At 42.4% G+C, this 22,707-nt stretch overlaps 1 protein-coding gene across 3 annotated transcripts in view; it reads right to left on the reverse strand.

The window, feature by feature from the left end:
* LOC137431273 (uncharacterized) overlaps positions 1-22,707 on the reverse strand; it is a 354,360-nt gene that overhangs the window by 288,186 nt on the left and 43,467 nt on the right. For all 3 annotated transcript variants that reach the window (XM_078781777.1, XM_078781775.1, XM_078781776.1), the window contains exon 3: positions 22,256-22,280. In XM_078781777.1, coding sequence (XP_078637903.1) covers positions 22,256-22,280 — 25 coding nt within the window. The remainder of the gene's footprint in view (positions 1-22,255; positions 22,281-22,707) is intronic.

Raw genomic sequence — 22,707 nt, forward strand, 5'->3', positions numbered from 1 at the left:
ATTTTATTACCCATGGAGAGTTCTTTACAATGAGCCATGTCTCAATTTTTTCTGTTCAGCACTTTTGGAGATATAGCGGTGCAAAGTTTTGCCGTTTTTCCAAGATGGCGGCCGACCACGTGACATATGACGTCATCATAAACATATTTTATTCCCCATGGAGAGTTCTTTACAATGAGCCATGTCTCAATTTTTTCTGTTCAGTACTTTCGGAGATATAGAGGTGCAAAGTTTTTCGGTTTTTCCAAGATGGCGGCCGAACCACGTCACCGATGACGTCATCAATTGGGCACAGTCTATTCCAGGGCAAGGCCAATATGTGTGCAAAGTTTGGCGATTCTCCGTGCAACGGTGTAGACGCAGTGCTGCAAACAGACAAACAGACAAACAGACAAACAGACAAACGAACAGATCAACATACTTGCCGGAATCTTTTCCGGCAAGTAACAAACGAACAGATCAACATACTTGCCGGAATCTTTTCCGGCAAGTAACAAACAGACAAACAAACGAACAGATCAACATACTTGCCGGAATCTTTTCCGGCAAGTAACAAACAGACAGACAGACAGACAGACAAACGAAGAGATCAACATACTTGCCGGAAAAAATTTTCCGGCAAGTAACAAACAGACAAACAGAAAAAATCGGTCAGAGACCGAGGACTTGCCGGAATGTACTTTTTTATCCGCCATTTAGGACAAATATGGCGGCCGAACCACGTGACCGATGACGTCATCATTAACATATTTTATTCCCCATGGAGAGTTCTTTACAATGAGGCATGTCTCAATTTTTTCTATTCAGCACTTTTGGACACATAGAGGTGCTAAGTTTTTCGGTTTTTCCAAGATGGCGGCCGAACCACGTTACATATGACGTCATCATTAACAAATTTTATTCCCCATGGAGAGTTCTTTACAATGAGCCATGTCTCAATTTTTTCTGTTCAGCACTTTTGGAGATATAGTGGTGCAAAGTTTTGCCGTTTTTCCAAGATGGCGGCCGACCACGTGACATATGACATCATCATTAACATATTTTATTCCCCATGGAGAGTTCTTTACAATGAGCCATGTCTCAATTTTTTCTGTTCAGCACTTTTGGAGATTTCGTGGTGCAAAGTTTTGCCATTTTTCCAAGATGGCGGCCGACCACGTGACTGATGACGTCATCATTAACATATTTTATTCCCCATGGAGAGTTCTTTACAATGAGCCATGTCTCAATTTTTTCTGTTCAGTACTTTCGGAGATATAGAGGTGCAAAATTTTTTCGGTTTTTCCAAGATGGCCGCCGAACCACGTGACTGATGACGTCATCATTAACATATTTTATTCCCCATGGACAGTTCTTTACAATGAGCCATGTCTCAATTTTCTCTATTCAGCACTTTCGGAGATATGGAGGTGCAAATTTTTTCCAAGATGGCGGCCGAACCACGTGACCGATGACGTCATCATTTGGGCACAGTATATTAGAGGGCAAGACAAATAAGTGTGCAAAGTTTGGCTATTCTACGTATAGAAAGATTCTACATATAGAAAGTTTTCGGGTTTTTCCAAGATGGCGGCCGAACCACGTGACCAATGACGTCATCATTAACATATTTTATTCCCCATCTAGAGTTCTTTACAATGAGCCATGTCTCAATTTTTTCTGTTCAGTACTTTCGGAGATATAGAAGTACAAAGTTTTTCGGTTTTTCCAAGATGGCGGCCGAACCACGTCACCGATGACATCATCAATTGGGCACAGTCTATTCCAGGGCAAGACCAATATGTGTGCAAAGTTTGGCGATTCTACGTGCAACGGTGTAGACGCAGTGCTGCAAACAGACAGACAGACAAACAGACAGACAAACAGATGAAAAATCGGTCAGAGACCAAGGACTTGCCGGAATTTACTTTTTTATTGGCACTTTCGGACAAATAGCGCGGCCGAACCACGTGACCGATGACATCATGAACATATTTTATTCCCAATGGAGAGTTCTTTACAATGAGCCATGTCTCAATTTTTTCTATTCAGTACTTTCGGAGATATAGAGGTGCAAAGTTTTTCGGTTTTTCCAAGATGGCGGCCGAACCACGTGACCGATGACGTCATCATTAACATATTTTAGTCACCATGGAGAGTTCTTTACAATGAGCCGTCTCGATTTTTTCTATTCAGCACTTTTGGAGATATAGAGGTCCTACGTTTTTTGGTTTTTCCAAGATGGCGGCCGAACCACGTGACCTATGACGTCATCATTAACATATTTTATTCCCCATAGAGAGTTCTTTACAATGAGCCATGTCTCAATTTTCCTATTCAGCATTTTCGGAGATATGGAGGTGCAACGTTTTTCGGTTTTTCCAAGATGGCGGCCGACCAACATGACTGATGACGTCATCATTAACATATTTTATTCCCCATGGAGAGTTCTTTCCAATGAGCCATGTCTCAATTTTTTCTATTCAGCACTTTCGGAGATATGGAGGTGCAAATTTTTTCGTTTTTTCCGTGATGGCTGCCGAACCACGTGACTGATGACGTCATCAATTGGGCACAGTCCATTCCAGGGCAAGACAAATACGTGTGCAAAGCTTGGCGATTCTACATTCAACGGTGTAGACGTAGTGCTGCAAACAGACAGACAGACAAACAGACACACAAATGAAAAATCGGTCAGAGACCGAGGACTTGCCGGAATGTACTTTTTTATCGGCCATTTAGGACAAATATGGCGGCCGAACCACGTGACCGATGACGTCATCATTAACATATTTTATTCCCCATGGAGAGTTCTTTACAATGAGCCATGCCTCAATTTTTTCTGTTCAGCACTTTTGGAGATATAGTGGTGCAAAGTTTTGCCGTTTTTCCAAGATGGCGGCCGACCACGTGACATATGACGTCATCATTAACATATTTTATTCCCCATGGAGAGTTCTTTCCAATGAGCCATGTCTCAATTTTTTCTGTTCAGTACTTTCGGAGATATAGAGGTGCAAAGTTTTTCGGTTTTTCCAAGATGGCGGCCGAACCACGCCACCGATGACGTCATCAATTGGGCACAGTCTATTCCAGGGCAAGACCAATATGTGTGCAAAGTTTGGCGATTCTACGTGCAACGGTGTAGACGCAGTGCTGCAAACAGACAGACAAACAGATGAAAAATCGGTCAGAGACCGAGGACTTGCCGGAATGTACTTTTTTATTGGCCATTTAGGACAAATATGGCGGCCGAACCACGTGACTGATGACGTCATCATTAACATATTTTATTCCCCATGGAGAGTTCTTTACATTGAGCCACGTCCCAAGTTTTTCTATTCAGGACTTTCGGAGATATGGAGGTGTAACGTTTTCCGGTTTTTCCAAGATGGCGGCCGAACCACGTGACATATGACGTCATCATTAACATATTTTATTCCCCCATGGAGAGTTCTTTACAATGAGCCATGTCTCAATTGTTTCTGTTCAGCACTTTTGGAGATATAGTGGTGCAAAGTTTTGCCGTTTTTCCAAGATGGCGGCCGAACCACGTGACCTATGACGTCATCATTAACATATTTTATTCCCCATGGAGAGTTCTTTACAATGAGCCATGTCTCAATTTTTTCTGTTCAGCACTTTTGGAGATATAGTGGTGCAAAGTTTTGCCGTTTTTCCAAGATGGCGGCCGAACCACGTGACCTATGACGTCATCATTAACATGTTTTATTCCCAATGGAGAGTTCTTTACAATGAGCCATGGCTCAATTTTTTCTGTTCAGCACATTGAGATATCGAGGTGCAAAATTTTTCGGTTTTTCCAAGATGGCGGCCGAACCACGTGACTGATGACGTCATCATTTGGGCACAGTATATTAGAGGGCAAGACCAATATGTGTGCCAAGTTTGGCGATTCTACGTGCAACGGTGTAGACGTAGTGCTGCAAACAGACAAACAGACAAACAGACAAACAGATGAAAAATCGGTCAGAGACCGAGGACTTGCCGGAATGTACTCTTTTATCGGCCATTTAAGACAAATATGGCGTCCGAACCACGTGATAGATGACGTCATCATTAACATATATTATTCCCCATGGAGAGTTCTTCACAAAGAGCCATGTCTCAACTTTTTCTATTCAGCACTTTTGGAGATATGGAGGTGCTACGTTTTTCGGTTTTTCCAAGATGGCAGCCGAACCACGTGACCTATGATGTCATCATTAACATATTTTATTCCCCATGGAGAGTTCTTTACAATGAGCCATGTCTCAATTTTTTCTATTCAGCACTTTCAGAGATATGGAGGTGCACAATTTTTCGGTTTTTCCAAGATGGCGGCCGAACCACGTGACATATGACGTCATCATTAACATATTTTATTCCCCATTGAGAGTTCTTTACAATGAGCCATGTCTCAATTTTTTCCATTCTGCACTTTTGGAGATATAGTGGTGCAAAGTTTTCCCATTTTTCCAAGATGGCGGCCGAACCACGTGACCGATGGCGTCATCATTAACATATTTTATTCCCCATGGAGAGTTCTTTACAATGAGCCATGTCTCAATTTTTTCTGTTCAGCACTTTTGGAGATTTTGTGGTGCAAAGTTTTGCCGTTTTTCCAAGATGGCGGCCGACCACGTGACTGATGACGTCATCATTAACATATTTTATTCCCCATGGAGAGTTCTTTACAATGAGCCATGTCTCAATTTTTTCTGTTCAGCACTTTTGGAGATATAGTGGTGCAAAGTTTTGCCGTTTTTCCAAGATGGCGGCCGACCACGTGACATATGACGTCATCATTAACATATTTTATTCCCCATGGAGAGTTCTTTACAATGAGCCATGTCTCAATTTTTTCTGTTCAGTACTTTCGGAGATATAGAGGTGCAAATTTATTCGGTTTTTCCAAGATGGCGGCCGAACCACGTCACTGATGACGTCATCATTGAGGCACAGTATATTAGAGGGCAAGACCATTATGTGTGCAAAGTTTGGCGATTCTCCGTGCAACGGTGTAGACGCAGTGCTGCAAACAGACAAACAGACAGACAAACAGACAGACAAACAGACAGACAGACAAACAAACGAACAGATCAACATACTTGCCGGAAAATTTTTCCGGCAAGTAACAAACAGACAAACAGACAAACGAACAGATCAACATACTTGCCGGAAAAAATTTTCCGGCAAGTAACAAACAGACAAACAGACAAACAGATGAAAAATCGGTCAGAGACCAAGGACTTGCCGGAATTTACTTTTTTATTGGCACTTTCGGACAAATAGCGCGGCCGAACCACGTGACCGATGACATCATGAACATATTTTATTCCCAATGGAGAGTTCTTTACAATGAGCCATGTCTCAATTTTTTCTATTCAGTACTTTCGGAGATATAGAGGTGCAAAGTTTTTCGGTTTTTCCAAGATGGCGGCCGAACCACGTGACCGATGACGTCATCATTAACATATTTTAGTCACCATGGAGAGTTCTTTACAATGAGCCGTCTCGATTTTTTCTATTCAGCACTTTTGGAGATATAGAGGTCCTACGTTTTTTGGTTTTTCCAAGATGGCGGCCGAACCACGTGACCTATGACGTCATCATTAACATATTTTATTCCCCATAGAGAGTTCTTTACAATGAGCCATGTCTCAATTTTCCTATTCAGCATTTTCGGAGATATGGAGGTGCAACATTTTTCGGTTTTTCCAAGATGGCGGCCGACCAACATGACTGATGACGTCATCATTAACATATTTTATTCCCCATGGAGAGTTCTTTCCAATGAGCCATGTCTCAATTTTTTCTATTCAGCACTTTCGGAGATATGGAGGTGCAAATTTTTTCGTTTTTTCCGTGATGGCTGCCGAACCACGTGACTGATGACGTCATCAATTGGGCACAGTCCATTCCAGGGCAAGACAAATACGTGTGCAAAGCTTGGCGATTCTACATTCAACGGTGTAGACGTAGTGCTGCAAACAGACAGACAGACAAACAGACACACAAATGAAAAATCGGTCAGAGACCGAGGACTTGCCGGAATGTACTTTTTTATCGGCCATTTAGGACAAATATGGCGGCCGAACCACGTGACCGATGACGTCATCATTAACATATTTTATTCCCCATAGAGAGTTCTTTACAATGAGCCATGCCTCAATTTTTTCTATTCAGGACTTTTGGAGATGTGGAGGTGCAGAGTTTTTCGGTTTTTCCAAGATGGCGGCCGAACCACGTGACCGATGGCATCATCATTAACATATTTTATTCCCCATGGAGAGTTCTTCACAATGAGCCATGTCTCAATTTTTTCTATTGAGCACTTTCGGAGATATGGAGGTGCTAGGTTTTTCGGTTTTTCCAAGATGGCGGCCGACCACGTGACCGATGACGTCATCATTAACATATTTTATTCCCCATGGAGTTCTTTACAATGAGCCATGTCTCAATTTTTTCTGTTCAGCACTTTTGGAGATATAGTGGCGCAACGTTTTGCCGTTTTTCCAAGATGGCGACCGAACCACGTGACCGATGACGTCATCATTAACATATTTTATTCCCCATGGAGTTCTTTACAATGAGCCATGTCTCAATTTTTTCTGTTCAGCACTTTTGGAGATATAGTGGCGCAACGTTTTGCCGTTTTTCCAAGATGGCGGCCGAACCACGTGACCGATGACGTCAGCATTAACATATTTTATTCCCCATGGAGAGTTCTTTACAATGAGCCATGCCTCAATTTTTTCTGTTCAGCACTTTTGGAGATATAGTGGTGCAAAGTTTTGCCGTTTTTCCAAGATGGCGGCCGACCACGTGACATATGACGTCATCATTAACATATTTTATTCCCCATGGAGAGTTCTTTCCAATGAGCCATGTCTCAATTTTTTCTGTTCAGTACTTTCGGAGATATAGAGGTGCAAAGTTTTTCGGTTTTTCCAAGATGGCGGCCGAACCACGTCACCGATGACGTCATCAATTGGGCGCAGTCTATTCCAGGGCAAGACCAATATGTGTGCAAAGTTTGGCGATTCTACGTGCAACGGTGTAGACGCAGTGCTGCAAACAGACAGACAAACAGATGAAAAATCGGTCAGAGACCGAGGACTTGCCGGAATGTACTTTTTTATTGGCCATTTAGGACAAATATGGCGGCCGAACCACGTGACTGATGACGTCATCATTAACATATTTTATTCCCCATGGAGAGTTCTTTACATTGAGCCACGTCCCAAGTTTTTCTATTCAGGACTTTCGGAGATATGGAGGTGTAACGTTTTCCGGTTTTTCCAAGATGGCGGCCGAACCACGTGACATATGACGTCATCATTAACATATTTTATTCCCCCATGGAGAGTTCTTTACAATGAGCCATGTCTCAATTGTTTCTGTTCAGCACTTTTGGAGATATAGTGGTGCAAAGTTTTGCCGTTTTTCCAAGATGGCGGCCGAACCACGTGACCTATGACGTCATCATTAACATATTTTATTCCCCATGGAGAGTTCTTTACAATGAGCCATGTCTCAATTTTTTCTGTTCAGCACTTTTGGAGATATAGTGGTGCAAAGTTTTGCCGTTTTTCCAAGATGGCGGCCGAACCACGTGACCTATGACGTCATCATTAACATGTTTTATTCCCAATGGAGAGTTCTTTACAATGAGCCATGGCTCAATTTTTTCTGTTCAGCACATTGAGATATCGAGGTGCAAAATTTTTCGGTTTTTCCAAGATGGCGGCCGAACCACGTGACTGATGACGTCATCATTTGGGCACAGTATATTAGAGGGCAAGACCAATATGTGTGCCAAGTTTGGCGATTCTACGTGCAACGGTGTAGACGTAGTGCTGCAAACAGACAAACAGACAAACAGACAAACAGACAAACAGACAAACAGACAAACGAACAGATCAACATACTTGCCGGAAAAAATTTTCCGGCAAGTAATGAAAAATCGGTCAGAGACCGAGGACTTGCCGGAATGTACTTTTTTATCGGCCATTTAGGCCAAATATGGCGGCCGAACCATGTGACCGATGACGTCATCATTAACATATATTATTCCCCATGGAGAGTTCTTTACAATGAGTCATGTCTCAATTTTTTCTATTCAGCACTTTCGGAGATATGGAGGTGCTAGGTTTTTCCAAGATGGCGGCTAAACCACGTGACCGATGACGTCATTATTAACATATTGTATTCCCCATGGAGAGTTCTTTACAATGAGTCATGTCTCAATTTTTTCTATTCAGCACTTTCAGAGATATGGAGGTGTTAGGTTTTTCGGTTTTTCCAAGATGGCGGCCGAACCACGTGACATATGACGTCATCATTAACAAATTTTATTCCCCATGGAGAGTTCTTTACAATGAGCCATGTCTCAATTTTTTCTGTTCAGCACTTTTGGAGATATAGTGGTGCAAATTTTTTGCCGTTTTTCCAAGATGGCGGCCGACCACGTGACATATGACATCATCATTTACATATTTTATTCCCCATGGAGAGTTCTTTACAATGAGCCATGTCTCAATTTTTTCTGTTCAGCACTTTCGGAGATATAGAGGTGCAAAGTTTTTCCAAGATGGCGGCCGAACCACGTGACTGATGACGTCATCATTAACATATTTGATTCCCCATGGAGAGTTCTTTACAATGAGCCATGTCTCAATTTTTTTGGTTCAGTACTTTTGGAAATATGGAGGTGCAAATTTTTTCGGTTTTTCCAAGATGGCGGCCAAACCACGCGACTGATGACGTCATCATTAACATCTTTTATTCCCCATGGAGAGTTCTTCACAATGAGCCATGTCTCAATTTTTTCTGTTCAGCACTTTGAGATATCGAGGTGCAAATTTTTTCGGTTTTTCCAAGATGGCGGCCGAACCACGTGACCGATGACGTCATCATTTGGGCACAGTATATTAGAGGGCAAGACCAATATGTGTGCTAAGTTTGGCGATTCTACGTGCAACGGTGTAGACGCAGTGCTGCAAACAGACAAACAGACAAACAGACAAACAGACAAACAAACGAACAGATCAACATACTTGCCGGAATCTTTTCCGGCAAGTAACAAACAAACGAACAGATCAACATACTTGCCGGAATCTTTTCCGGCAAGTAACAAACGAACAGATCAACATACTTGCCGGAATCTTTTCCGGCAAGTAACAAATCAGAGACCGAGGACTTGCCGGAATGTACTTTTTTATCCGCCATTTAGGACAAATATGGCGGCTGAACCACGTGACCGATTACGTCATCATTAACATATTTTATTCCCCATGGAGAGTTCTTTACAATGAGCCATGCCTCAATTTTTTCTATTCAGGACTTTTGGAGATGTGGAGGTGCAGAGTTTTTCGGTTTTTCCAAGATGGCGGCCGAACCACGTGACATATGACGTCATCATTAACAAATTTTATTCCCCATGGAGAGTTCTTTACAATGAGCCATGTCTCAATTTTTTCTGTTCAGCACTTTTGGAGATATAGTGGCGCAACGTTTTGCCGTTTTTCCAAGATGGCGACCGACCACGTGACATATGACGTCATCATTAACATATTTTATTCCCCATGGAGAGTTCTTTACAATGAGCCATGTCTCAATTTTTTCTGTTCAGCACTTTTGGAGATATAGTGGCGCAACGTTTTGCCGTTTTTCCAAGATGGCGACCGAACCACGTGACTGATGACGTCATCATTTACATATTTTATTCCCCATGGAGAGTTCTTTACAATGAGCCATGTCGCAATTTTTTCTGTTCAGTACTTTCGGAGATATAGAGGTGCAAAAAATTTTCGGTTTTTCCAAGATGGCCGCCGAACCACGTGACTGATGACGTCATCATTAACATATTTTATTCCCCATGGAGAGTTCTTTACAATGAGCCATGTCTCAATTTTTTCTATTCAGCACTTTCGGAGATATTGAGGTGCAAATTTTTTCCAAGATGGCGGCCGAACCACGTGACCGATGACGTCATCATTTGGGCACAGTATATTAGAGGGCAAGACAAATAAGTGTGCAAAGTTTGGCTATTCTACGTATAGAAAGATTCTACATATAGAAAGTTTTCCGGTTTTTCCAAGATGGCGGCCGAACCACGTGACCAATGACGTCATCATTAACATATTTTATTCCCCATCTAGAGTTCTTTACAATGAGCGATGTCTCAATTTTTTCTGTTCAGTACTTTCGGAGATATAGAAGTGCAAAGTTTTTCGGTTTTTCCAAGATGGCGGCCGAACCACGTCACCGATGACGTCATCAATTGGGCACAGTCTATTCCAGGGCAAGACCAATATGTGTGCAAAGTTTGGCGATTCTACGTGCAACGGTGTAGACGCAGTGCTGCAAACAGACAGACAGACAAACAGACAGACAAACAGACAGACAAACAGACAAACAAACGAACAGATCAACATACTTGCCGGAATCTTTTCCGGCAAGTAACAAACGAACAGATCAACATACTTGCCGGAAAATTTTTTCCGGCAAGTAACAAACGAACAGATCAACATACTTGCCGGAATCTTTTCCGGCAAGTAACGAACAGATCAACATACTTGCCGGAATCTTTTCCGGCAAGTAACAAACAGACAAATCGGTCAGAGACCGAGGGCTTGCCGGAATGTACTTTTTTAACGGCCATTTTGGACAAATATGGCGCATCATTAACATATTTTATTCCTCATGCAGAGTTCTTTACAATGAGCCATGTCTCAATTTTTCCTATTCAGCACTTTTGGAGATAGAGGTGCTAAGTTTTTCGGATTTTCCAAGATGGTGGCCGAACTACGTGACTGATGACGTCATCATTAACACATTTTATTCCCCATGGAGAGTTCTTTACAATGAGCCATGTCTCAATTTTTTCTGTTCAGCACTTTTGGAGATATAGTGGTGCAAAGTTTTGCCGTTTTTCCAAGATGGCGGCCGAACCATGTGACCGATGACGTCATCATTAACATATTTTATTCCCCATGGAGAGTTCTTTGCAATGACCCATGTCTCAATCTTTTCTATTCAGTACTTTCGGAGATAGATGTGCTAAGTTTTTCGGATTTTCCAAGATGGCGGCCGAACTACGTGACTGATGACGTCATCATTAACATATTTTATTCCCCATGGAGAGTTCTTTACAATGAGCCATGTCTCAATTTTTTCTGTTTAGCACTTTCGGAGATATGGAGGTGCAAATTTTTTCGGTTTTTCAAAGATGGCGGCCGAACCACGTGACCTCTGACGTCATCATTAACATTTTATTCCCCGTGGAGAATTATTTACAATGAGCCATGTCTCAATTTTTTCTGTTTAACACTTTCGGAGATATGGAGATGCAAAGTTTTTCAGTTTTTCCAAGATGGCGGCCAAACCACGTGACTGATGACGTCAGATATTGGGCACAGTCTATTCCTGGGCAAGACCAATATGTGTGCAAAGTTTGGCGATTCTACGTGCAACGGTGTAGACGCAGTGCTGCAAACAGACAGACAGACAAACAGATGAAAAATCGGTCAGAGACCGAGGACTTGCCGGAATGTACTTTTTTATCGGCCATTTAGAACAAATAGGGCGGCCGAACTACGTGATAGATGACGTCATCATTAACATATTTTATTCCCCATGGAGAGTTCTTTACAATGAGCCATCTCTCAATTTTTTCCATTCTGCACTTTTGGAGATATAGTGGTGCAAAGTTTTCCCGTTTTTCCAAGATGGCGGCCGAACCACGTGACCAATGGCATCATCATTAACATATTTTATTCCCCATGGAGAGTTCTTTACAATGAGCCATGTCTCAATTTTTTCTGTTCAGCACTTTTGGAGATATAGTGGTGCAAAAGTTTTCAGTTTTTCCAAGATGGCGACCGACCACGTGACTGATGACGTCATCATTAACATATTTTATTCCCCATGGAGAGTTCTTTACAATGAGCCATGTCTCAATTTTCTCTGTTCAGCACTTATAGAGATATAGTGGTGCAAAGTTTTGCCGTTTTTCCAAGATGGCGGCCGACCACGTGACGGATGACGTCATCATTAACATATTTTATTTCCCATGGAGAGTTCTTTACAATGAGCCATGTCTCAATTGTTTCTGTTCAGCACTTTTGTAGATATAGTGGTGCAAAGTTTTTCCGTTTTTCCAAGATGGCGGCCGACCACGTGACATATGACGTCATCATTAACATATTTTATTCCCCATGGAGAGTTCTTTACAATGAGCCATGTCTCAATTTTCTCTATTCAGCCATTTCGGAGATATAGAGGTGCAAATTTTTTCGGTTTTTCCAAGATGGCGGCCGAACCACGTCACCGATGACGTCATCAATTGGGCACAGTCTATTCCAGGGCAAGACCAATATGTGTGCAAAGTTTGGCGATTCTACGTGCAACGGTGTAGACCCAGTGCTGCAAACAGACAGACAGACAAACAGACAAACAGACAGGCAAATGAAAAATCGGTCAGAGACCGAGGACTTGCCGGAATGTACTTTTTTATCGGCCATTTAGGACAAATATGGCGGCCGAACCACGTGACCGATGACATCATCATTAACATATTGTATTCCCCATGGAGAGTTCTTTACAATGAGCCATGCCTCAATTTTTCTATTCAGGACTTTTGGAGATGTGGAGGTGGAGTTTTTCGGTTTTTCCAAGATGGCGGCCGAACCACGTGACCAATGACATCATCATTAACATATTGTATTCCCCATGGAGAGTTCTTTACAATGAGCCATGTCTCAATTTTTTCTATTCAGCACATTCAGAGATATGGAGGTGCAAAATTTTTCGGTTTTTCCAAGATGGCGGCCGAACCACCTGACATATGACGTCATCATTAACAAATTTTATTCCCCATGGAGAGTTCTTTACAATGAGCCATGTCTCAATTTTTTCTGTTCAGCACTTTTGGAGATTTCGTGGTGCAAAGTTTTGCCGTTTTTCCAAGATGGCGGCCGACCACGTGACTGATGATGTCATCATTAACATATTTTATTCCCCATGGAGAGTTCTTTACAATGAGCCATGTCTCAATTTTTTCTATTCAGCACCTTCGGAGATATGGAGGTGCAAAGTTTTTCGGATTTTCCAAGATGGCGGCAGAACCACGTGACTGATGACGTCATCATTAACATATTTTATTCCCCCTGGAGAGTTCTTTCCAATGAGCCATGTCTCACTTTTTTCTGTTCAGCACTTTTGGAGCTATAGTGGTGCAAATTTTGCCGTTTTTCCAAGATGGCGGCCGACCACGTGACATATGACGTCATCAGTAACATATTTTATTCCCCATGGAGAGTTCTTTACAATGAGCCATGTCTCAATTTTTTCTGTACAGTACTTTCGGAGATATAGAGGTGCCAATTTTTTCGGTTTTTCCAAGATGGCGGCCGAACCACGTCACCGATGACGTCATCAATTGGACACAGTCTATTCTAGGGCAAGACCAATATGTGTGCAAAGTTTGGCGATTCTCCGTGCAACGGTGTAGACACAGTGCTGCAAACAGACAGACAGACAGATGAAAAATCGGTCAGAGACCGAGGACTTGCCGGAATGTACTTTTTATCGGCCATTTAGAACAAATATGGCGGCTGAACCACGTGACCGATGATATCATCATTAACATATTTTATTCCCCATGGAGAGTTCTTTACAATGAGCCATGTCTCAATTTTTTCTATTCAGCACTTTCGGAGATATGGAGGTGCAAAGTTTTTCGGTTTTTCCAAGATGGCGGCCGAACCACGTGACTGATGACGTCATCAGCAACATATTTTATTCCCCATGGAGAGTTATTTACAATGATCCATGTCTCTATTTTTTCTGTTCAGCACTTTCGGAGATATGGAGGTGCAAAGTTTTTCGGTTTTTCCAAGATGGCGGCCGAACCACCTGACCGATGACGTCATCATTAACATATTTTATTCCCCATGGAGAGTTCTTTTCAATGAGCCATGTCTCAATTTTTTCCATTCTGCACTTTTGGAGATATCGTGGTGCAAAGTTTTTGCCGTTTTTCCAAGATGGCAGCCGAACCACCTGACCGATGGCATCATCATCAACATATTTTATTCCCCATGGAGAGTTCTTTACAATGAGCCATGTCTCAATTTTTTCTATTCAGCACATTCAGAGATATGGAGGTGCAAATTTTTTCGGTTTTTCCAAGATGGCGGCCGAACCACGTGACATATGACGTCATCATTAACATTTTATTCCCCGTGGAGAATTATTTACAATGAGCCATGTCTCAATTTTTTCTGTTTAGCACTTTCGGAGATATGGAGATGCAAAGTTTTTCAGTTTTTCCAAGATGGCGGCCGAACCACGTGACTGATGACGTCAGATATTGGGCACAGTCTATTCCTGGGCAAGACCAATATGTGTGCAAAGTTTGGCGATTCTACGTGCAACGGTGTAGACGCAGTGCTGCAAACAGACAGACAGACAAACAGATGAAAAATCGGTCAGAGACCGAGGACTTGCCGGAATTTACTTTTTTATCGGCCATTTAGGACAAATATGGCGGCTGAACCACCTGACCGATGACGTCAGCATTAACATATTTTATTCCACATGCAGAGTTCTTGACAATGAGCCATGTCTCAATTGTTTCTATTCAGCACTTTCAGAGATATGGAGGTGCAAAGTTTTTCGTTTTTTCCAAGATGGCGGCCGAACCACGTGACTGATGACATCATCATTAACATATTTTATTCCCCATGGAGAGTTCTTTCCAATGAGCCATGTCTCAATTTTTTCTATTCAGCACTTCTGGAGATATGGAGGTGCAAAGTTTTTCGGTTTTTCCAAGATGGCGGCCGAAACACGTGACCGATGACGTCATAAATTGGGCACAGTCTATTCCAGGGCAAGACGAATATGTGCGCAAAGTTTGGCGATTCTCCGTGCAACGGTGTCGACGCAGTGCTGCAAACAGACAGACAGACAGACAAATGAAAAATCGGTCAGAGACCGAGGACTTGCCGGGATGTACTTTTTTTCGGCCATTTAGGACAAATATGGCGGCCGAACCACGTGACTGATGACGTCATCATCAACATATTTTATTCCCTATGGAGAGTTCTTTACAATGAGCCATGTCTCAATTTTTTCTGTTCAGCACTTTTGGAGATATAGTGGTGCAAAGTTTTGCCGTTTTTCCAAGATGGCGGCCAACCACGTGACATATGACGTCATCATTAACAAATTTTATTCCCCATGGAGAGTTCTTTACAATGAGCCATGTCTCAATTTTTTCTGTTCAGCACTTTTGGAGATATAGTGGTGCAAAGTTTTGCCGTTTTTCCAAGATGGCGGCCGACCACGTAACATATGACATCATCATTAACATATTTTATTCCCCATGGAGAGTTCTTTACAATGAGCCATGTCTCAATTTTTTCTGTTCAGCTCTTTTGGAGATTTTGTGGTGCAAAGTTTTGCCGTTTTTCCAAGATGGCGGCCGACAACGTGACTGATGACGTCGTCATTAACATATTTTATTCCCCATGGAGAGTTCTTTACAATGAGCCATGTCTCAATTTTTTCTGTTCAGCACTTTTGGAGATATAGTGGTGCAAAGTTTTGCCGTTTTTCCAAGATGGCGGCCGACCACGTGACATATGACGTCATCATTAACATATTTTATTCCCCATGGAGAGTTCTTTACAATGAGCCATGTCTCAATTTTTTCTGTTCAGCACTTTTGGAGATATAGTGGCGCAACGTTTTGCCGTTTTTCCAAGATGGCGACCGAACCACGTGACTGATGACGTCATCATTTACATATTTTATTCCCCATGGAGAGTTCTTTACAATGAGCCATGTCGCAATTTTTTCTGTTCAGTACTTTCGGAGATACAGAGGTGCAAATTTTTTTCGGTTTTTCCAAGATGGCCGCCGAACCACGTGACTGATGACGTCATCATTAACATATTTTATTCCCCATGGACAGTTCTTTACAATGAGCCATGTCTCAATTTTTTCTATTCAGCACTTTCGGAGATATGGAGGTGCAAATTTTTTCAAAGATGGCGGCCGAACCACGTGACCGATGACGTCATCATTTGGGCACAGTATATTAGAGGGCAAGACAAATAAGTGTGCAAAGTTTGGCTATTCTACGTATAGAAAGATTCTACATATAGAAAGTTTTCCGGTTTTTCCAAGATGGCGGCCGAACCAAGTGACCAATGACGTCATCATTAACATATTTTATTCCCCATCTAGAGTTCTTTACAATGAGCCATGTCTCAATTTTTTCTGTTCAGTACTTTCGGAGATATAGAAGTGCAAAGTTTTTCGGTTTTTCCAAGATGGCGGCCGAACCACGTCACCGATGACGTCATCATTTACATATTTTATTCCCCATGGAGAGTTCTTTACAATGAGCCATGTCTCAATTTTTTCTGTTCAGTAGTTTCGGAGATATAGAGGTGCAAAGTTTTTCGGTTTTTCCAAGATGGCGGCCGAACCACGTCACCGATGACGTCATCAATTGGGCACAGTCTATTCCAGGGCAAGACCAATATGTGTGCAAAGTTTGGCGATTCTACGTGCAACAGTGTAGACGCAGTGCTGCAAACAGACAGACAGACAGATGAAAAATCGGTCAGAGACCGAGGACTTGCCGGAATGTACTTTTTATCGGCCATTTAGAACAAATATGGCGGCCGAACCACGTGACGGATGATATCATCATTAACATATTTTATTCCCCATGGAGAGTTCTTTACAATGAGCCATGTCTCAATTTTTTCTGTTCAGCACTTTTGGAGATATAGTGGTGCAAAGTTTTGCCGTTTTTCCAAGATGGCGGCCGACCACGTGACATATGACGTCATCATTAACATATTTTATTCCCCATGGAGAGTTCTTTACAATGAGCCATGTCTCAATTTTTTCTGTTCAGTACTTTCGGAGATATAGAGGTGCAAAGTTTTTCGGTTTTTCCAAGATGGCGGCCGAACCACGTCACCGATGACGTCATCAATTGGGCACAGTCTATTCCAGGGCAAGACCAATAAGTGTGCAAAGTTTGGCGATTCTACGTGCAACGGTGTAGACGCAGTGCTGCAAACAGACAGACAGACAGACAAACAGACAAACAGACAGACAAACAGACAAACGAACAGATCAACATACTTGCCGGAAAAAATTTTCCGGCAAGTAACAAACAGACAGACAAACAAACGAACAGATCAACATACTTGCCGGAAAATTTTTCCGGAAAGTAACAAAGGAACAGATCAACATACTTGCCGGAATCTTTTCCGGCAAGTAACGAACAGATCAACATACTTGCCGGAATCTTTTCCGGCAAGTAACAAACAGACAAACAGACAAACGAACAGATCAACATACTTGCCGGAAAATTTTTCCGGCAAGTAACAAACGAACAGATCAACATACTTGCCGGAATCTTTTCCGGCAAGTAACAAACAGACAAACAAACGAACAGATCAACATACTTGCCGGAAATTTTTCCGGCAAGTAACAAACAGACAGACAGACAGACAGACAAACGAACAGATCAACATACTTGCCGGAAATTTTTTTCCGGTAAGTAATGAAAAATCGGTCAGAGACCGAGGACTTGCCGGAATGTACTTTTTATCGGCCATTTAGAACAAATATGGCGGCCGAACCACGTGACCGATGATATCATCATTAACATATTTTATTCCCCATGGAGAGTTCTTTACAATGAGCCATGTCTCAATTTTTTCTATTCAGCACTTTCGGAGATATGGAGGTGTAAAGTTTTTCAGTTTTTCAAGATGGCGGGCGAACCACGTGACTGATGACGTCATCATTAACATATTTTATTCCCCATGGAGAGTTCTTTACAATGATCCATGTCTCTATTTTTTCTGTTCAGCACTTTCGGAGATATGGAGGTGCAAAGTTTTTCGGTTTTTCCAAGATGGCGGCCGAACCACCTGACCGATGACGTCATCATTAACATATTTTATTCCCCATGGAGAGTTCTTTACAATGAGCCATGTCTCAATTTTTTCCATTCTGCACTTTTGGAGATATCGTGGTGCAAAGTTTTTGCCGTTTTTCCAAGATGGCGGCCGAACCACATGACCGATGGCATCATCATCAACATATTTTATTAGCGCTGAGGAAGCGCCTCTAGCGAATGACTTCCAGCCAGTGTAACGCGAATTCCTGTCACAGGAATTCTGAGATCATATAAGTGTGACGTGGCAGTTCCTGATTGGTTCGTGTTGGGGAACCCCTTCTCGCTGCCGACGTGACGTAAATTCGCGCACGCGCACTGGTGAAGCGCGAGATTCGGCCCAAGGTTCTTATTATTATTATTATTATTATTTTTGTATACAAGATCGAGGCTCGAACCATGATCGAGGCTCGAAATTCCATGCCCGAACCTCAGCGCAATCCAAGAGGATTCACTTGTTCCCCATGGAGAGTTCTTTACAATGAGCCATGTCTCAATTTTTTCTATTCAGCACATTCAGAGATATGGAGGTGCAATTTTTTTCGGTTTTTCCAAGATGGCGGCCGAACCACGTGACATATGACGTCATCATTAACAAATTTTATTCCCCATGGAGAGTTCTTTACAATGAGCCATGTCTCAATTTTTTCTGTTCAGCACTTTTGGAGATTTCGTGGTGGAAAGTTTTGCCGTTTTTCCAAGATGGCGGCCGAACACGTGACTGATGACGTCATCATTAACATATTTTATTCCCCATGGAGAGTTCTTTACAATGAGCCATGTCTCAATTTTTTCTGTTCAGCACTTTTGGAGATATAGTGGCGCAACGTTTTGCCGATTTTCCAAGATGGCGACCGAACCACGTGACTGATGACATCATCATTAACATATTTTATTCCCCATGGAGCGTTCTTTACAATGAGCCATGTCTCAATTTTTTCTGTTCAGCACTTTTGGAGATATAGTGGTGCAAAGTTTTGCCGTTTTTCCAAGATGGTGGCCGACCACGTGACATATGACGTCATCATTAACATATTTTATTCCCCATGGAGAGTTCTATTTATGGCACAAATGAGAGCCTTTATGGTCAAGTCGGGTGAGGACATGAAAGAAATGTAGGAGGAACTAAAGAATGACATAAATAAATTTGAAAGCAAAATGAGTGGCAAATGAAAGAATTGGGGGACAAATCCACCCATGAGATGAAAGATGGGTTACTTGGGTTGGAAAACAAAATGGAGGCCCAAAATAATCAATTGGAAAAATTTAGGGTGGCGTCAAAGAAAGAAATAAAAGAGGCAGGGAAGGACATAAGACGCAAGTTGAGCGAAGAGGTCGCAAAGGGACGCAAGGGTAACGCAGTGCGAGGACCGCGTGGAAAGCGAGCTTGGGCAGAGCGCGGCTACATTGACCGAGGGTGTAGAAATCGCGACTCGGGGTATAGAAAAGCCGACGGCCGCCGAATTGGAAGAGAAAATTTTATGTGCACCGGCGGTCGTCGAGCTAGATATAGAAAAAGGAATGTGTACAGTTGAAATTGGGGCTGAGACGGCAGAGATAGAAATTAAATCGGAGGTAGAAATGGAATGCACTCAAAGTCTGGATTCGCATTGTGATGCCGTGCTTCCTAACAAAAATGAAAGTTTGCAGGTGCTGCCGCGGAAGACGGTCCTTAAGGTGAGTAGGAGTGTGTATGGCGTGAAAGTGCAAGGTGCGAAAAGATTTTTGGCGCGCTTGGGATCCCGACGAAACCCGGGCACTCGTGGAAGGTCCGTGGTGCGATGTGTGAAGGTGACTGGCGCGCGTGTGCGAAAGAAGTGTGCGCCGAAGCGCGAGTGTATGACGGAATGTGAGTGGGAAGAGTGCGTCGAGGGAGAGTGTGAAACAGAGTGTGCGATGGCCGCGAGTGAGAGAGAATGCACAACGGAACGTGTTGTAGAGAGTGTGCAGGAGTGCACACCAGAGCGCGTGATTGGGTGTGCAACAGGAGAGTGCACACCCGTGGGTAAGTGTGCGCTGATATGACCACGTCATAATTACCATTAAAATATTCTACAGACCGAGTCCCCCCCTACGGTGAAAATTTGATCTCAATCGGTCCTATTATTGCAGAGAAAATCTTTTTTAAAGGAAATTAAAACTTAAAATGGCACTGACTTAAGGATCATCAGAATTATCAGAATTCCCAAAGTTCAAAGTGCCATAACTTTGTCAAAAATGATCGAAACGTCGTGAAGTTCGAACTTGATCTGTAACTTATCATGAGGGAACCATGTGCCAAGTTTGAAATCATTAGCATCAAGTGTTTAGAAAAAAAAGTCTGGAAAACTGTTCTTTGCGTGACGGACTGACTGACGGACTGACAGACAGACGGAGGGAGGGACGGCGTGCAAACCTATAGTCCCCTCCGGTGTACACCAGTAGGGGACGAATAAGAAGTTGTAAACATCAATTATATACAGAGGACGTAACTAAGAAAGCATTGGTGGGGGCTTTTGATGATCAGAGGTTTATTTCAAACAATGGAATTGACAGTCTCCCTTATGTATATATAGATATTTAAAAGATAAGTATAAGTGTTGAGATATACATAAGAATTAATAAAAAAAAGAAGGGAATGGGTGGGGGGGGGGGGGGGGGTTTAACGGGCTACCGCCACCTTTTTACTGGTATATAGATGACAGAACCAAGCAAAAACCAAACCAAGGAATGGAGAAAATCACAGTCTTGAGACTGGAAAAATGGAAAACATAACCAATGTGGTAAATATCAAAAAAGTCGAATTGAAGAGATAACCAAGATAAGTTTCAATAAAGCAAGCAGACTGAAGGGTTTAAAAAGATTTAATGGATGTCAATAAATCAATGTAAAAATAATATACTACAATCTCAAAATGATATGTGGCTCAGGAGGTACTCAAACAAGACCATTAAGAGAGGTTTATCATTTCATCTCTGCCCAACAAATATATTTAAACCAAGAACCAAGTTCAAACATACTATTTATCAATATTTTCGATGGTGAAGAGTGTCATGAGAAAATTAAGTTATTCCCTAAAATAGAACATAAACAAATATGAATTGGCTCTCTATATGAGTTCAAAGAAAATATGGGTGTTTTAGGATCAACAAGGGGTTTGGGGGTCTATTGAGGATCTAACCGTTGTTAATGGCTTAGATGGGGAAGGGAGAAATATACGAATTTTTTAAGGGTTATGCGGTGTTGGTCAAATTGTTTTTCAATTAGAAATTGAGACGATGGGACAAAGGAAAAATAGAACTTAGGTATAAGGAGGTGAGGTGCGAGATGGGAGGATGAGGGGGAAGGGGAGGGGGAAGGGTGAAAGTAGTCGGAAAATGTTGGTTTTGTGATAAGCGCCAGAATAGTGAAACAAGTGTAGTGAGTGAGAACGACCTTTGTTAATGGCTTAGATGGGGAGGGAGAAATTTCTGGATGTTTTTTTGTTTTTTGGTGGGTAGTCCATAAGTTCCAAGGCATTTTCCCCATTCACTTCAATGTAAAAAAAAAAAAAAATTAGCCTGGTGTTGGCTTAGCAGTTAGGGTGCCGGCTTGGGATCCTAGGATCCTGAGTTCGAATCCTGGTCAATCGTTGAATTAACGCCAGGGGGGTTGACTCAGCCTGTCATTCTTCCGAGGTCGGCAAATTAAGTACCAGCTTGCTGGGATGAATGATCACGGTGTGCACCTCGATTTAGACTAGGTACACCGTATCCCTGTGCATCGTAAGAGGCGACCAAGGGTTGGCGTCAGGAAGGGCATCCGGCCATAAAAAAAACTGCCTCAAACAGGGAACCATGAGCTCATGGGGCCCGCAAGGCCAACCCCCGCTCTGGCGGGGAAAATGGCTTTAAAACGATCATTCATTCACTTCAATGTAAAAATGGGTGTGTCTTCGACCAACATTTTCCTACTACAAGGGACAAAGTACGGCAAGAGCAAAGGGTGCAATGTCAGAGAAAACTAAGTAGAAGACAGAAACTCCACCGACCTGCCTGCGAGAAAGACCCTCAGAATCATCTTCATCAAGGGAGAGATTAACGATTCTAAAAACTTTGGTTAATACGTCGTGATGCCGAGTTAGGTTATGTGGCATAAGTGGGTACTTGACAATACATCGTGTGTTTCTACCAAGAAAATGACGACTTGCACTTCAATGACTTGCAGGTAGAAACACAACAGAAGTTATAATAATTATTGTGTACAGTATTTGAAGTCACACGAGTCAACAAGATTGTAAGATCCTGTCATACTCACCGCCAGATCTCGTTGCTGGCTCCGCCTGGAAGGTTTCCCCAAGGAATTTCATGACCGGTAATTCACGGGGAATGTGTGGGGGAGAGTGGAGAACAGACAGGAGAGTTTAGTACTTATCTTTCACCACTGGAATTAAACTTTTCCATGTTCATAATGTTCACACCATGCACAAATTGAAAGAGCTAATTAAATGTATCCCATCTTTCGTTATGGATGCTTATACAACTGAATGACAAACTAACAGCCAATATATAAAACCTGATTTGTACAATACTTAATCCACCACACTCAGCACTTCATCAAAATTTCCTAAGAGAAACTCAGTCTTCAGTGTAAATGGTTGATACAGAACGTTTGCATAGTTTGCAACCTGTTGCAAACGGAACACACAAAGCAAGCTGCATACCAACAGAAAACACCGAGCAAGCTGCATGCTAACAGAACACACCGAG

The sequence above is a fragment of the Myxine glutinosa genome, chromosome 7 (genome assembly GCF_964187855.1).
Source record: "Myxine glutinosa chromosome 7, kmMyxGlut1.1, whole genome shotgun sequence".
NCBI classification, from domain to species: Eukaryota; Metazoa; Chordata; class Myxini; order Myxiniformes; family Myxinidae; genus Myxine; species Myxine glutinosa.